This window comes from Canis lupus, chromosome 8 (assembly GCF_011100685.1).
Source record: "Canis lupus familiaris isolate Mischka breed German Shepherd chromosome 8, alternate assembly UU_Cfam_GSD_1.0, whole genome shotgun sequence".
In the NCBI taxonomy this organism is placed as follows: Eukaryota; Metazoa; Chordata; class Mammalia; order Carnivora; family Canidae; genus Canis; species Canis lupus.
In genome coordinates this window covers 48,194,666-48,212,440 of record NC_049229.1, presented here as the reverse complement: position 1 = coordinate 48,212,440, position 17,775 = coordinate 48,194,666, and the positions used below count along the sequence as shown (strand labels likewise).

Genomic DNA, 17,775 nt, shown 5'->3' with positions numbered 1-17,775 from the left:
CTGCCTGTGTCTCTGCCTCTCTCTCTCTCTCTCTCTTCCTCTCCCTCTCTCTCTCTCTCTCTCTGTGCCTCTCATGAATAAATAAATAAAACCTTAAAAAAAGTGGATCAGGGGTGCCTGGGTGGCTCAGTCAGTTGAGTGTTCGACTTCTGATTTTGGCTCAGGTCATGCTCTCAGGGCCATTAGGTCAAGCCCCCACGTGGGCTCCACACTCAGGGCAGAGTCTGCTTGGGATTCCTTCTCCCTCTCCCTTTACTCCTCTGCCCCCTAACCACACATACATGCTTGTTCTCGCTCTCAAAATAAATAAACAAATCTTTAGAAAAAAAAAGGATCAGAAGGCCTTGGATTCTAATTCCATCTCAATCATTTACTAGCAATGTTATCTGGGGCAATTTATTTATAACCTCTCCAAATCTCAGCTTCCCTTATATGTTTACTTCATGAGATCACGGAAAAATAATAAGGTAATACATGTAAGACCCAGGATGACAAACTAAAATGCAATACAAATATGAATTGCTATAGAGGGGATATTACACTAGATAATTGCTAAGATCCTCCCAGCAGTGAAATTATTAACTATACTTTAAGGTAAGAAAAAACTTAAAATGGGTCCTAAATTTACAATAAGATTTGGTAGGCAAAAGACAGAAAACATTAATATGATAGAAAAAAAGGGGGGACACCTGGGTGGCTCAGTGGTTGCGTGTCTGCCTTCAGCCCAGGGCATGATCCCAGGTCCAGGGATCGAGTTCTGCATCAGGCTCTCTGCGAGGAGCCTGCTTTTCCCTCTGCCAATGTCTCTGCCTCCCTCTCTGTGTCTCTCATGAATAAATAAAATCTTTTAAAACTGGGCGGGGGGGGGGGGGGCGCAGAGCAGAAAAATCTATGTTTCTTTTTTTTTTTTTTTTTTTTTAATTTTTTTTTTTAATTTTTATTTATTTATGATAGTCACAGAGAGAGAGAGAGGCAGAGACACAGGCAGAGGGAGAAGCAGGCTCCATGCACCGGGAGCCCGACGTGGGATTCGATCCCGGGTCTCCAGGATCGCACCCTGGGCCAAAGGCAGGCGCCAAACCGCTGCGCCACCCAGGGATCCCGAAAAATCTATGTTTCACAAGGTCTTAAGAATGTACTTTTCTTTCTTTCTTTCTTTCTTTCTTTCTTTCTTTCTTTATTTATTTATTTATTTATTTATTTTTTTATTTATGATAGGCACACAGTGAGAGAGACAGGCAGAGACACAGGCAGAGGAAGAAGCAGGCTCCGTGCACCGGGAGCCTGATGTGGGATTCGATCCTGGGTCTCCAGGATCACGCCCTGGGCCAAAGGCAGGCGCTAAACCGCTGCGCCACCCAGGGATCCCAAGAATGTACTTTTCTGATAGCAAATTAGTCACCAGATCTAAAAGGCAATGCTTAATCCAAGAGATAAGCAGGAATTCTAATAAAAAAGTTACACATGCCAAATAAATCGAGATTACAAAATGCACTTGTAATCACTCACAGTATGAATATCACTTAATCATGGCATTAAACACAGTGCTTAACTAGTGCTTTTGCTCTGGGACCACCTGGACTCTGCTCCCATTGGGTGTGGACTCAGGCTCTATTCTCCCAGTTACTTGATGCTGAGCAAGTTTCTCAAACCTCTCAGCCTCAGTCTGTCAAGGGTAAATGTAGGGTATGAACCTGCCTAGTTAACAGGTTGCTGAGAAGACTCTAGGAGATAACATATATATGGTTTCTGGCACCCAGAGAGTTCATGTTAATTATGTGTTGCACCATAGAACCAGATCTAGAATTAACAGGTAGAAGTTGTAGCAATACATTTAGGTTCAAAGCTAGGAAAAATACTTTCCAGAGAACTGTCAAGAATATAACTGTCATTCTAAGATGGTAGAGTTCTGTGCCATGTTGTTTTCAGAGTTATAAATTTGGTGAACAAACCAAAGATATATTTTGTTTCCAAAAGCCAAAATTAAGGTTAAATTAAAATAGTTAATACAGATACACTGACACTGAGATAGAAAACTAATCAATGTACTGACGAGTGCAAAAAAGCAAGCTTACAAGACAATATGCTCAGTATGATCTTATTTTTATGACATATTTTTAAAATAATTATCTCAATGGTGGAATTAGGACTTTCACTTTTTAAAATATTTTTCTGTACTATCTAAATTTAGTATAAGGAGTATATATTTCTATTACAATTTACAATTGGCAAAAAAATGTGATTGATAATGTTTTTCTATAGAAAAATTAACATGTAGGCCAACTGGGGAAAAATATACTTTTACAAACTTGGAAAAATGAATTAAATACTTTTTAAAAAGCAAAAAAAAAAAAAAAAAAAAAGGCAAAGCAAAAAAAAGTTAGAGATTACTAGTAAATTTTCCTGTGTGCTTTTCTAAATAAAAATGTGGTGCAGACATAAGGAAAACATCTCCCAAATTGAGGGAAATATATAGGAAATGAGCTCCATGGGGGTGGGGATTTTGTCTACTCCGTTATATTCACTGCTATAAGCACAGAGCAGGAATAAATATTTGCTAAATAAATGGATAAAAGCCGTATCTACCCTTACATGAAATTTTGTTGCCTTATTTCACTAGAATTTGACTTATTCATCTTTATCTCCAATAGCTGGCATATTCTCTAACAAAGAGAAGTTACCAATTCAGTTATTTGTCAAATCAAGGAAAAAAACAAAAAAGATAAGTAAACTTAATAAATATTACTGTTGAAGTTAAAAAGTCTATAAGACATTGATAAGTATTACTCTAAAAAAGGACATTCATCCTGGAGTGTAATCTCTACATACAGGATAAAAGCAGTGACATCAAAGAAATGGGGGCACGTTACTATTTCTAGATTTTTATTATGTTGTGTCTAATAAGTGAACAATACTAACGTTATTAACTGTAAACCAGGAATGTATATAAAAGTACAAAGAAATATAAAAATCATATAAATAAAGCTTTTTATATAGCACCAAGGCCTACTCAGCCTAAATCAACAAAAAAGCCAAACCAAACCAACCAACCAAACAAAAGCAGACCTACCTTGGGCCTCTTGGGCCTTCCAAGTAACTGCTTCTAGGAGGATCTGGAAGCAGTCCACCTGACCTCACTGGCATGTCCTTGACTCCAGTGATGGGCTGAGATGGAGCAGCTGAAGACTCCCCAAGTCCTTGCTCAGATGAGAATGAACTATATGGCAGAGTCGACTTGCTCAGAGGGGCTTTAGAATTCACTTGGTCTGATGGACTAACAGCTGATTGCAATGGAGGATGGTAGGTTGAGGGTGGGGCTGAACCAAAAGACACAGGAGTGGGAAGCAGTGCTGGTCTAGGTTTCTCTGGAACCTGTGAACTTTGAGAACTGGAGGCTGGTGGAACTGGGGCTGTGGCTAACTGAGGAGGTATCCCTTGTGGAACCCCAGGGGGAGGTAATCCCGGAGGAGGTGTGGCTAAAGACAATGGTGGGAGGGGCAAGACAGGTGGAGGTGCTGCAGAGGAGAGAGAAGGGGGGGGAAGAACCGGTGGTGGCCCTGCAGAAGAGAGGGAAGGTGGGGGAAGAACCGGTGGTGGCCCTGCAGAAGAGAGAGATGGAGGCATCACAGGTGGGGGCACAGAGGTGGGTAGAGAAGGCGGCATCACAGGGGGGGGCATGCCGGGCGGTGGCACTGAAGCAGGCAGGGCAGGGGGCATCACTGGTGGTGGCAATGATGGGGGCAATACTGGAGGGGGCATTGTTGGTAGAGGTGGAGGCATCTGAGAATATGGAACAAAAGGAGGTGGCATTGACATGTTCCCCATATATTGGTTCTTCATGTTCTGAAATGAATTGACTTTCTCCTGGAGATAGGTCTGAGTCGCTTTCATATGTCCCTGCCATGTTTTCCACTGCTTCTCATACTCCTGAAGCTGATCTTTATGAGGATAAGAATGGAGCTGCTCCTCCCACAGCTGAAACTCCCGCTCCCATTCTTGGTAGAGATGTTGAAACTGTTGCTGCTGCATCTCATAATGCCGCAGCTGCACGTCTACAGACATGGTCTACGAATAAAGGGGTGACAATTATTTCAAGACATTCATATAAGAGAATTAATCACAAGTTAAAATATTAAGGAATCAAGGGCATCTGTATCTTAGGAAACTAAAACACTAAAGACTTTGTAGGCTAGTAAGGATAAACTTGTCACATCTATTCAATGATAATCATTCTTTCTTCCTTTGACTCATTTCTATGTTGCCCCAAAGTTGGAGAACTAACTAAACACTAAAGCAAATACCTATCTTAACAAGAATTATTTTTCAACCTTTTAATATTACAATGGATAATTTTAAGAACTTGAAAAATGATCTATTATTATGGACATACAGACACAAGTTTGTGTCTTCAAGGTACAAGAAGGACAAGTATTTTTTATGGTGTATTTCCTTAGGTTTCTGTGGTGGTTGCTGTGATCTTTTTGGTGGATTTTTGCTCGTCTGTCACTGTAGTGATTTGTAGGCAACTTGAAACTACATGATACGAATCTTTGGTTCTGGGGCACCTGAGTGGCTCAGTCAATTAAGTGTCTGCCTTTGACTCAGGTCATGATCCCAGGGTCCTGGGATGGAGCACCACATCAGGCTCCCTACTCAGCAGGGAGCCTGCTTCTCCCTCTCCCTGCCTCTCCCCCTGCCTGTGCTCTGTCAAATAAATAAATAAAATTGTAAAAAAAGAAAGAATCTGTGGTTCTTAAAACTCTTAGCAATGGGCCTCTAACACCTGCTTGGGTGGACAGAAGACTCGACAGAGACTCCAAGACAGAAGACTCCACTAGCCCTGCCCCACCCTCCCAACAGCATTTTCATAAAGCTGTACTTCCCAAACTCATGGTGATGTGACAGAGAACTACTCAGAACCCCCTTGGAAACATCTAATTTAATTTCTCTCCTTCTTCACATTTAAATCTTTTTCAGGAATAACAACTCCTTTAAATGACTTGGGGCAACTTCCCACCATGTGTCAGCTGAGGAGGCACTTGCCTGCATATGTGGCGGCTGCTGTATGATCTGTTGGTACTGTTGGAGGATCTGCTGTAACTGAGTATGCTTCTGCATTATTCCCTGATACTGGAAGCCAACTCGATGTTGCTGGTGCTGCTGCCAGTGTGCTGCTGCAGCCTGCAACTGTTTTAACCTCGCATCTTCTTCTGGGTCTTCAGACTAAAGATAAGAGAGAGAATACACTTTTATGTAAGCAATAAAACAGCAACCAAATTAACAAACAACCTGAATATTTTTTAAAGTACTGTATTATAAAGTCCAGAATCCCTACACTCTGGCTGACTGAGAAAAGTTATTTTACATTTAGATAAAATATCTGGCTCTACTTACACTGTGGATCATGAATACTAATACAAAGGAGCTTATAAATTCTAGTCTTTACTGGAATAATAAGAGTCAGTTTATAGCTATGTGCTCTGCATCCTATGAGAAATATTTTTTTTTTTTCACATTAGCCATTTTTTAAAAGATTTTATTTTTTTATTCATGAGAGACAGAGAGGCAGAGACATAGGCAGAGGAAGAAGCAGGCTCCCTGTGGGGAGCCTGGATGCAGGACTTGATCCCAGGACCCTGGGATCACGACCTGAGGCAAAAGTAGACACTCAACCACTGAGTCAACCAGGTGCCCCCACATTAACCGAGAGACTAAAATGTCATCATTATGATTCAAAGATTCCACAGAGGCTCTTGGGAGAACAACTATCTTTGGACCAAAGTGAGAACTTTTCATGTGTCAGTTAGTATGTTAAGTGACAAGGATTATCACATTTAATGCTTCAATAGCTCTATAAGATAGCTACTATTTGAATATACCCATTTTGCAGATGAGGAAATTGTAGCACGGGCTAACTAACTTGTGCAGAGTCACCCCCAGCAAATGGCACTGCCTCGACTATAGCCCCAGTAGTTTGACAACAGAAGGTTAGGCTCATAACTACTGCCCTGTGCTGCCAATATGAAAATGCCCTGGCTTCCCTTTAGTGCTGAGAGAGCCTTAATTCAGAAGTGTCTAATTCTTCACTCACTGGAACCATGAGAAAAATGCCTTTTCTAAACTTGATCATTTATCTGATTATTCCATAACAGAATTTTGCATGTACTTAAAAAAAAATCAAAACATATATCCATTTTGACTAAGGTATATATAAATGAATCAGAAAAAAAAAGCTAAACAACTTATTAAACACCAAGTAATTAGTTTTATGGTTACCTGGGGTTCCTCAGGTGGGAGAGGAGGTGGTACCTCTTCATTAGGAGGTGGTAATGGGGGCTCCTCCGATGCAGGGGGTTCTGGTACTTGACTAGTTGCAGGTACAGTCACTTCTTCCTTTACCGGCTCTGGTGCATCCTTTGCTGTGACAGGACCTTTTTTGTGACCTGGCAGATGCACTTTTGTCCGCTGCTGCAAACTAAGAAGGTGCTGCCGATACCAATACTGCTGCTGTTCCTACAACAGAAAGCATTTTTAAGAATTTTAACTAAAAATCCTATATATCTGCAACTTGGTGTTGATAGAGACCTGCGTTTGTACCTGTGTTCATCTGTCTATATGTAGGAAAAGGCAAAGCCGGACTGAGAAAGACAAGTAAACAAGATCTTTCAATTCCTCCCCCAAATATATACATTTAAGTTAAACCATACATATTAATTCAACATACTTCTCTACTCTTTTACCACACAGTTTTGGAAGTGAGAGCAGTCTTTTTTTTTTTTTTTTTTTTTATGATAGTCAGAGAGAGAGAGAGAGAGAGAGGCAGAGACACAGGCAGAGGGAGAAGCAGGCTCCATGCACTGGGAGCCCGACGTGGGATTCGATCCCAGATCTCCAGGATCACGCCCTGGGCCAAAGGCAGGCGCCAAACCGCTGCGCCACCCAGAGAGCAGTCTTTTTGACAAACGCTCAGAGGAGGAACGCCTGGGTGGCTCAGCGGTTTAGCGCCTGCCTTCGGCCCGGGGCATGATCCTGGAGTCCCAGGATCGAGTTCTGTATCGGGCTCCCTGCATGGAGCTTGCTTCTCCCTCTGCCTGTGTCTCTGCCTCTCTCTGTGTGTCTCTCATGAATAAATAAATAAATAATCTTAAAAAATAAAAAAGAAACTAAAAAAAATGTTAAAATGCTCAGAGGAAATCCTGTTAGTATTCACAGCTGCTTGTTTTGAGCCTGCCATTAGCTGGGGTAGATTTATCCAAGGGGTCTTGTAAGTAATGAATATAGCCAAATAGTTCTGTCCCTTCTCTGACTTCTCTCTCCTTTGGTGCTCTTTCCTCTTTTAAACAGCTGTTGTATCCCAGCTCTATACAGATAAATGAGAATATACTTTTTTTAGAATTCTACTCATTTTAAAAGTCTCAGCTTTGTCCTCCAAATTATATTGTACTTTAATTTTCTGAAAGCTTGTTTTGTGTTTCTACTTGAAAAAAACTACAACAAAAAAAAAAGAAAAAAACTACAACAATAAGAACTTTAATGAAGAAATAATTAGAAAATACAGCTGATCCTCATTAGTCATGGATTCTATATTTGCAAATATGCCTACTTGCTAAAGTTTATTTCTAACTCCAAAATCAATACTCAGGAAACTTTGGCTGTCATTTGTGGACATGCATAGTGGAGTGGTGAAAAATCTGAGTTGCCTGACTTGCACATTTCCTGCTGTTACAGAACAAGGATATGGTCTGCCTTTTTGTTTAGTTCTTATACTGTAAATAAGTGTGCTTTTCACAGTCTATTTAGGACCACATTTTTCAGATTTCTGTGCTTTTTGTTGGTGACTTTGCTGTTTAAAATGGCCACAAGCATAGGCTGGTGTGCTGTCTAGTGTTCCTAAGTGCAAGAAACCTGTGATGTGTTTCACATAGAAAATCTACATGTTAGATAAACTTCATTCAGACATGCGTTATGCTGCTGGCTTTGAGTTCAATATTAATGAATCAACAAAATATATTAAAGGTGTCATTAAACAGGGGCACATATAAAACAGGTTATGTATTAACTGGTTGATGAAAATGAGACCAAAGACTCACAGAAACCTAACCCTGTAATTTCCCTAGGAGCAATGGGTTAGTATTCACTAATTCAACGCTCTTGGCAACTTTATGGAACACAAATACCTCAAATAAAGAGAATCAACTATACAAATAAGTGATAACTAATGAATTAAAATCAATTAAGGGGATCCCTGGGTGGCTCAGCAGTTTGGCGCCTGCCTTTGGCCCAGGGCATGATCCTGGGGTCCCGGGATCAAGTCCCACATCAGGCTCCCGGCATGGAGCCTGCTTCTCCCTCTGCCTGTGTCTCTGCCTCTCTCTCTCTCTCTCTCTTTCTCTCTGTCTATCGTGAATAAATAAAATCTTTTTTAAAAAAATCAATTAAAAAAAATCTCACCACTCAGACATAACTACAGGATCTTCATTTTCCCAGCATTCATTATATAACTCCCTATGGTTACAAGGTTGCATAAGGAAAAAGTTGTCATAACATGAAAATATTCACTCACGTACCATCTTTTATACTTCCATAATTAACAACAGCATGTATTTCTACTACAATTATAAGAATGCAGGATTTTATGAAACTGATGTTGGAGAGCTTTGGAACTCATTACTGATAGCTGAGGATCTAACAGAAATCCTGCCAGTTAACAATCACATTTTTTATAATAGGAACTGCAAAAGAGAATGACACGAATATCAAAGGTTGAAAATAGCCCCTAGAGGGATGCCTTGGTGGCTCAGCGGTTGAGCGTCTGCCTTTGGCTCAGGTTGTGATCCCAGGATTGAGTCCCACATCAGGCTCATTACAGGGAGCCTGCTGTTCCCTCAGCCTATGTCTCTGCCTCTCTGTGTCTCTCATGAATAAATAGGTAAAATCTTTAAAAAAAAAAAAAAAATAGCCCATAGAAAAACTGATAAATTCCTACATTTTTCAACATATCCAAAACCAAAATAAAAGATGATATATAATACTGCCATATAATTTTGTCATAAAAAATATAGTACATAAACCAAATCAACACTATTCTTTGTTCATTCTAAGACAGCTATTCCTTATGACTTTGAGCTCTGTTTTTAAAGGTTGTGTCCCAAGTTAAATTTTTAAAATAAATTTTACTTATTTTTTACACGAAACTTTTGGTCCCTATGTTAAATAGATTCGTTTTGTTTAGATTCACTGGGATTTATTATCCTTGAATAGCCAGGATTTTCTATACTGTTAATATTTTAGTGTACATCCTCTCCAATTTCCCACAGGCAAACAAAATACATAAGACATATACAATATACTCTTTTCTCACTATGATGTTTTATTATTTGTTTTTTTACTCACAGAATATAATTTTCTTGGGAGAGAGCTGTCTCATGCTTTTCTTATATCCTATCTGGTGTTTAAGCACAGAGCTGGAGCACAGGAGGAATGTCAATAAACAGTTATTGATCAACCGAAGACTTCCCTTCTAGGCCACTTATTTCTATGACCTGAAACTTGCTCCAAACCATTGGGAGGAAAAAATTCCATCTCACTACCTGCATCTTGAAGTCTGGGTCATGATTGAGTTATTCTGTTTTTAATTTCCATGCACATAATCATCAGCTCCAGAGATGTAATTACTTTTTCTATTGAACATTAAAAAAAAAAAAAAAAACAAAAAAACAAAAAAACAGCACACAGGCCATGATAATTGACAATAACGTACCATTAAAACATTTTCAACTTTCTTTTACTATTTTATGAAAATAGCAACAGGCTTATCTTTCAGCTTTAAAAAATTAATAAACCCAGTCTCTTTCAAGTAGAAGTTAGAAGTTTCCCTTAGTTTTTAGTTGCTTTGAAAGCATCACTAAAAGATACAAAGATGCAAACCATCTTTCATAAACTAGAAGCCAATGGCTACACACATGAAGACTATACAGATCTAGATTCTTGATCAATTTGTATGTATCCACCTTATTGTCAATGCTTCCCATCTTTGTCTTAGACCTAGCCTAGGGCTAAGAACCTTGTTAGGAGCTCGAATACTGGTTGATTTGCTGAGAGTATGCACTACAGGTCAATTTCTATTTCATATGAATCCAATAAGCAGAAACCAGATCTATTTCAGTTCTAAGACTAGGCTCTGGTACATTTTTAAAGCTCTACAAATGAGCATCATTCATATATGTCTTCAGTGTCCCCCAAGAGAAAAGTGATTTCTGTTTTAGAAAGGAATAAAACCTGCCTGGACTTCCTAATGAAGCCAAAGCAAACCTAGAGCCAGTTTTTCCGTTTGCCCCATTGTATCAGACAACTCCATCTCACATGGGATGTTAATTCATAGATAGAGGAAAATCAATGCATATGTCACACTCAAAGAGACTGAATGAAGAGAGTTAAAAAGGATGTAAGAACTACTTGTCACAAATATCATTATTAAAAAGATGCTAATTTATTCAGCAAGCATCAACTGACCACTTGCTATAGTACAGTAATGAACTAGGTACTAAATGATTTTCTAAACAGGGTAATGTAAAGCAAAGAGTGTGTGAGGTGGGGAGGAAGAGAGATGGAGAGAGAAAGAGAGAGAGAGAGATGTTTTAGAGATTAATTTTGGAAGGTTGCCTTTCCTATCCAAGTTATTGGAAATGCCTATAACACTAAATGTCCTATGTCTTACATCCTAAAGCAATGGGTGGGGAGAATCTGGCAAAATAGTGAATTGGTTTTCCATTTTTTTAGACTTATTTAAAACATACTTATTTTCAGTATTTTTGAGGTTTACATTCTACTGCAGGAATTAAAGTCACCAGATAATCTTAGTCCCATCTAAAAAAAAAAAAAAAAAATGAAAACTGAAAAAATAAAGCTCCTCTATTTCACCTCTTCCTCCAGCTCCTGCCCTCATTCTCTCTCTCTCTCTCCTTCAGTCAAACTTCTTTAAAGAGTTGTCTATACTCACCATCCCCATTTCCTCACCTTCCATCACTCCTCAAATCAATGCAATATGGCTTCAGTCACTATGAACTGCTCCTGCCAAGGTCAACAATAATCTACATGTCAGTAAATGCAAAAGATAACTCAAAGTCTTTATCCTGCTTGACCTGTCAGTGGTGGTGCTACAGCTACAGCTGAGCACTCTCTCCTCCTAGAAACAGTCCTCTTTGCACTTCCACGGGACTGCACTATACTGACTTTCATCTACCCATTTGGTCTTTCTTCTGTTGGTTCCCCTAGATACTGAGATTCGGTGGGGCTCGGATTAACATCCTTTAAACTCTATCCCTACTCTACACACATACCTCAGGAGACCTCATCCATTTCTGTGCCCCAAATACCATATTTATACTGATGACTCACAAGTCTGTCATGTCTCCAAGATCTCGCTCCTAGACTCCAGACCTATCTATAGCTTACTTCCTATTGAACATCTCCATTTGGAATCATGTGGCTCAAGGACCTCAAACTCAGTAGGTCTAAAACTGAACTCATCCTTTCACATCATCCCCAGACCTGTTCTTCCTCTTCTTCCAGGTTTTCCTATTTTATTAGTAAATGGGACAACCATCTACCTAGCAGTCTACTCCAAAAACTCAGGAATCATCCTTGACACCTCCCTCTCTGCTACTACTCAATCTCCAATTAGGTTCTAGCACACAAATACTTCTCCAGTCTTTCCACTTCTATCTGTGTCACCATCCAAGTCCAAGCCACTGTTATCTCTTGTCTGGATTATTCTATTAAGTATTCTCTATAAATCATCCTTGCTTTTCTCAATTCCACTCTCCACACACCAAACACAATGAGCTTTCACAAATGCCAATCTGTCACATTCGACTATATAAAATCCTTCATTGGCTTCCAACTGCCCCAAAATCCTCATAGGCCCTCCCTGATCTGGTTTGTGTCTATCATTCTCAACTGGAACTTTCAGGAAGCCTTACTTTGAGTGCTATCTGGTTAATTCCTACTCATTCTTCAGGTTTCACTTAAATATCACTTACAAAGGAAGGCCTCTTCAATTAGGTTACAGCTCTCAACTATAACTAATCACTTAAAAATATTTGTTCTTAAAAAAAAAAAATTGTTCTTCACCTACTATGTGCTAGACCCTGAGTAAGACACTGTAAATACAATGGTGAGCTTAAAACTAGAAGACAAACAAACAAAAACCCATTCTTCATGAAATAGTCTAGTGATATTGTGTATTTTATAATCCCACAGCACCTTGCACTTGTCATAATGACTTATTAAATGTCTTGTTCTTCCCATTGGGACAAGTCAATGAGAGCAAGAACCATGTCTATTTTCTTCAACTCTGGTACTAAGCTAAGCACGGCACTTGGCACATAGTTGCTACTCAATAAGTACTTGGATATCAAATAAATGACTAAAAATTATTTTCTTTTTTTTTTTTTTTTTTTTTTTTTTTTTTAAATTTTTATTTATTTATGATAGTCACAGAGAGAGAGAGAGGGGCAGAGACACAGGCAGAGGGAGAAGCAGGCTCCATGCACCGGGAGCCCGATGTGGGATTTGATCCCGGGTCTCCAGGATCGCGCCCTGGGCCAAAGGCAGGCGCCAAACCGCTGCGCCACCCAGGGATCCCAAAATTATTTTCTTTTAAATGACTAAAAATTCTAATCAAAGTCAAGAGCTTTATGTAAGTTTTGAGAATTAAAGGATAAATGAAGTCACAATTTATGAAAAAAAAACGGCTAGTATACATTTTACCTAGCCAGCCCTTTAAATACATAGAAAATTAATTCTTCAAAATGACACATTCCATTAAATCACCAATGCTTTACTCTGAAAACTAGAAATTAAATGGAAGAATATTATGCATTTATCCTATCTTTCCCATACCAACTATATCTCCAATTAAGTAGTCCTAACCAGTTAATGAAAGTTTTTCTTTACAGAATTCCATATAGTAAATGTAGAAGCAATGGTAGGAAAAAAAAAATCACCATGTTATAACCTTCAACAAAGAAATAATTTACTCAAGCAAAGACTATCAGTGGATAAGTCACTAGATAAAACATTAGAGGCAGGGCAGCCTGGGTGGCTCAGCGGTTTAGCGCCGCCTTCAGCCCAGGGCCTGATCCTGGAGAGCCAGAATCGAGTTCCACGTCGGGCTCCCTGCATGGAGCCTGCTTCTCCCTCTGCCTGTGTCTCTGCCTCTTTCTGTGTGTCTCTCATGAATAAATAAATAAAATCTTAAAAAACAAACAAACAAACATTAGAGACAAAATTGATGGGAAGCTTTACAATGGAGGGACCAGACTATTGTTACCTACTGATCAATCTTGGCTCCGCTAATAGTGGAATAACCAGGCATTGTGTGTCTCCTGATGGAATACAAACGAAGTACACAGCACCACCCTGGTAATGAAGTATACTTGCCAAAAGAAAGGTGAACTTAAGTCTAAGCTTTCCAAGTTTACCAGAAGCGTGAAAGAGAGTGTAACAAGTCGAATGATAAGAAACCATGAGTAAGCAGACAAATCCAGAATGTGGGATATTATACAAAACTGAGATAGACTTCTCATCAAGTTCAATGGCATGGGGTTGGAAAAGAGAATAGGAGAGATTAATCTAGATCAGTTCTCAATGGAGGGTGATTTTAAACCCCAAGGGATATTTGGCAACGCCTGGAAACATTTTTGTTTCCCATTGGAGGCTGCTACCAACATCTAGTAGTGACAGGCCAGAGATGCTGCTAAACATCCTATAAGGCCAAGGACTGCCCTCCACAACAAAGAATGATCCTGCTCACAACGTCTACATTGGATCCTGATAAAATCTGAATAAACCAATAATACATGATTGAGTCCATTGGGGAATGTTAACATGGATGATATCAAGTAATTATTTTTAACTCCAACTAGTATGATAAGACAATAGGGGAAATCTGAATGGGCAGGTAATTAGATGGATGATACAAAGAAACTGTTACTTTTTGCAGGTGTTATAATGTATTTACCTAAGAAAAGGTCCATTAAAAAAAAAAAAAAACCATGACTAAGAATGTAGAAATGAAATGACATGAGATCAAAGATTTCCTTTAAAATATTTCAGCAACAATTAAAAAAAGGCATAGGTGAAGTAAACATGGTAAAATCTTGATAGTTGTTGAATCTGATTGATGGGTTTATAGGAGAAATCATACCATTTTCTTTACTTTTGTGTTTATCATCTTTTGCCATAAAAATTTCTAACAACATATTCCAAAATTAAAATATGAACCAAAAAATAATAAATTGGCAGAAAGGTTCATTGTCAGAGACCGGCACTGGTATGAAGAAAACCTGTGTAATCTAATAAGCCAAAGTATCCTAAGTCTAGAACATGACAACTCTTATAGCTTATTCAACAAATCTTTGTAGAGAGCCTACAGTTTGCAAGGCACTGTCCTAGGTGCTACAGAGGATAAAAAGATGAGTGAGATGGTCCCTGTTTACAAGGGACTTACAATCTGAAAAACATCCAACCAGATAGGTGAGCTCAGGGATGGCTTTACTGAGACCCTGATATTTGAGATGTACCTTGAAAACAATACAACTATAAGGCAGGAAGAGGAGGTTGAGGAAATTGGGAGGAATTCTAGACAGAGATAAGAAAGCCTAAACAAGCTTACAAGGCCCTTCTTGGTCTGGCCCACATACTTCTCAAGCTTCATCTTCCATTTTTTTTCTGGTGTCATCAAAGAATTGGAGGCAATGAATACTCAAAGTACTGAAGGAAGTTCAATATAGAAGAGTACAAAGGCAGAAAAAAAAGCAAAACCAGCAAACCAGTGTTCATGTAAGTATTTGTATTAATGACTGGTCAGATACCTCCTCCCCTCCTTCCAAAAACAATTTATTTGTCTCTCTAAAAGGCCAGAAAAAGTCTAGTAGAGAGGAGTATATGGATGTTGTACTTTGACTTGAACTAACTCTGAGGCTGACAACAAAGCATTGGGAATGCGCTGGGAATGGGGACAGAAATTTTGTCTAATAGAGGCATCTGGGGGAAATAACCTGGTAGGATGGTACTAATTTGGTGTAAACCAGCAGAATCCCTTATTCTATTTCACTTCAGCATCACAAATGTTTTCTCCTGATGATGTGCCAAATACAACATCTTGCTTACCTAAAACAACTTGCGTATGTTCTTAATTTCTAATGCTAAACCACTATAAAATTAGAGTACCACAACTATCTTTTGGAAATCTTTTATATATAAATCTGAGTCTGTAGATTAAAAGACTCTTTTTTTCATTTAGGGAATCTAAAGTAGATTAGTAATTGCTCAAAGTGTCTATGTTAAGAAATCATAACAAGTTATTTATTCTGAGAGTTCTATCTTCTTTCTTAAGGGAGGAATTCTTTAGTTACTGCTATCCAATCCGTCTTTGCTCTGTAGGAAGCATCACTTAAAACAGAAGTTTAGAGGACTGGCTCTCTCATGAAGGAAGAGATATCACTATATCACTAACTTATTTTCACCTTGGCCAAATTCCAAGGCAGTTGAATGGTAACAAGTCACTCCGTAAGCAAATTGCTTATGTCTTAAAACTTGATGTGTGAGAAAGGGCTGTATGGGTTCATTCCTTAAAATAACCAAGAGACTCCCAAAAAGGTCAAAGATGAAGAGACTTCCTATGTATTGCATATGTGTCTATAAGTATAATTAGGATGTTCCTGATAAGAACAAGATTTCCATTCTTCATTTACTAACACTTTGTAATTCACGAAGCTGACAAGCTATCAGTGGCCCCTAAATACCTGTTTAAAGAAGCTAACTAGTCAAAAGGTTTGTATACATTTCAAGTACCAACCCTTTGGGAAGCCTCTGTTCTATGCTGCCTCACAAACGGAAATTTGAGTTTAAAATACAATTTTAAAACAAAGCTCTTTGCAAAAGCAACAAAATCTAGGAGGTCAAAGGGAACCAAAGAATAAACCTAAGAAGTAACTCTTGAGCCACCCCACTATTCCGTGGACGTTAGAAACATCTTCAAACAACTGTTCTTTTAATAATCCACATTTAGCTACTTGAAAAGCTGGGGTGTCAGACTTCTGACTCTTAAGGAACCCTTTGGAGTGTAAATTAGCTATTCATTGTGTTGGAATTAGCCCAAACACGGGTTAAAGCCCTGAGGCCTGCTCACTTAGGGCCCTTTAGGTGAAAGATGAGGCTCAGGCATATGCTTTCTTACCTGTGGAGTCATTGTTGAGGGATCTGGCTCAGGGGCAGCTTGCTGCTGTTCAGCACTCTTGTTCTTGGCCCCACTCTCCGAAGGCTCTTGCTGGACAGTTGTCTTATTCCCAGAAGGGGCGGACGGTGGCGGTGGAGCTAGTAGTTGGGATTTAGAATGGCCCTGGGAGGGGCGGGAAGGAGATGCCTGAGAAGGGGGCAAGTAGGACTGGGAATGGCTCAAATAGGATTGCGAGGAAGAGGAAGAGGAAGAATAAGAAGGGGTGGGTGCCAGGTAGGATTGGGACGGTGGGGACTGAGAAGGGGACGGCTGAGCGGGAGGCAGGTAGGGCTGGGACGAGGCCGGGGGGTAGTACGAGGGTGGCGGCTGAGGTGGGGGCATGTAAGATTGGGACGGGGGCATATAGGACCCCGGCGGTACAGGGGGAGATTCAGGGGGGGAATCCAGCTCCATGGGAACCAAACCAGGAGACCCATCTCGTTGGTGGTGGAGCATCTGGTGTTTGTACTGCTGCTGCTTCTGATAGCTGAGGGCCGGCCCAGGTGGCGGGGGCATCGGTGGTGGCGGTGGCTGCCAGTCCCCGTAGCCGCCCCCCGGCATCACCGGCGGGGGCGGCAGGGGGGGCGGAGGAAGGTGATGGGGCTGGAGCACGCACTGCATTTGCTTCTGGTGCATCTGCTGCAGCTGCTGGAGCTGCGCCAGGTGCTGCTCGCGGAAGCTCATGAAGCCCGAGGAGGAGGGGGCCGCGGGAGTCGTCGAGCTCGAGTACCCGGGCCCCGGCGAGGCCTCAGGAAGCGCCACCGGCGGTGGCGGCGGCGGGACCGGCGGCGGCGGATAGTGGCTGCTCCCGCCATACCGGCCCCAATTCGGGTACATATCGGAGAAGGCGGCGCAGGGCTCGTCCCGGCGCCGTTACTCGTCGCAACCGACCTCCAGGAGCTGCGGCGGCGACGGCGACAGCCGGAACTCGCGGCGCCTACAGGCCCCGGAGCGTGTAAACGGAGCGCGCCAGTGCGCCGGCGCTACCGAGCTGGGCCCGCGACCGGGAAGGCGGGGACGACACTGGGGCGACTACGCCTGCGCAGTAGCCACCGAGAGGAGAACAAAGGCAAGATAGAGCGACCCTTTCCTTGGCGGCTCTCGGTTGCCATCTTCCTTCCGGCCCGGATAATGTACGTGCGAGTAGAATGTTCTCATAGAACCGAGGAACCATAGAGTCTCAGAGCTGAAAGGGGTGGTAGAGATCCTATCGCTCCACGGGCTCATTTTTGAATGAAAAAAAAAAAAAAAAAAGGTTCCATTCACAATAGCAACAATCTCAACAACAACAGCAAAGCCATGAAACAAGTAGGAATAACTCTAATAAATATGTGGAATGTATATGAAGAAAACTACAGAACCGTACGGAATCATATCCGAGGGGAGTAAATGAGACTTGCAATGATGGAGAGGCTTACCATGATCCTGAATGAAAAGAGGGAAAAAATGTAGACATGTCAGTTCTCCTCAAATTAAATGAATAGAATTAATTC

The 17,775-nt window shown here is 40.7% G+C and overlaps 1 protein-coding gene across 3 annotated transcripts in view; it reads right to left on the bottom strand.

The window, feature by feature from the left end:
- The window catches only part of YLPM1 (YLP motif containing 1), a 78,940-nt gene extending 61,654 nt beyond the window's left edge, over nucleotides 1–17,286 (bottom strand). For 2 of the 3 annotated variants that reach the window (XM_038545271.1, XM_038545272.1), the window contains exons 1-4: nucleotides 16,244–17,284; nucleotides 6,277–6,513; nucleotides 5,044–5,223; nucleotides 3,071–4,065 (exon numbers count right to left, since the gene is read on the bottom strand). In XM_038545271.1, the coding sequence (XP_038401199.1) occupies nucleotides 3,071–4,065; nucleotides 5,044–5,223; nucleotides 6,277–6,513; nucleotides 16,244–17,119 (2,288 nt within the window). In that variant the 5' untranslated portion in view covers nucleotides 17,120–17,284. Of the gene's footprint in view, nucleotides 1–3,070; nucleotides 4,066–5,043; nucleotides 5,224–6,276; nucleotides 6,514–16,243 lie in introns of all 3 variants that reach the window. The other variant, XR_005363529.1, reaches the window with a different exon arrangement.
- Between the last annotated feature and the right edge of the window lie 489 nt (nucleotides 17,287–17,775).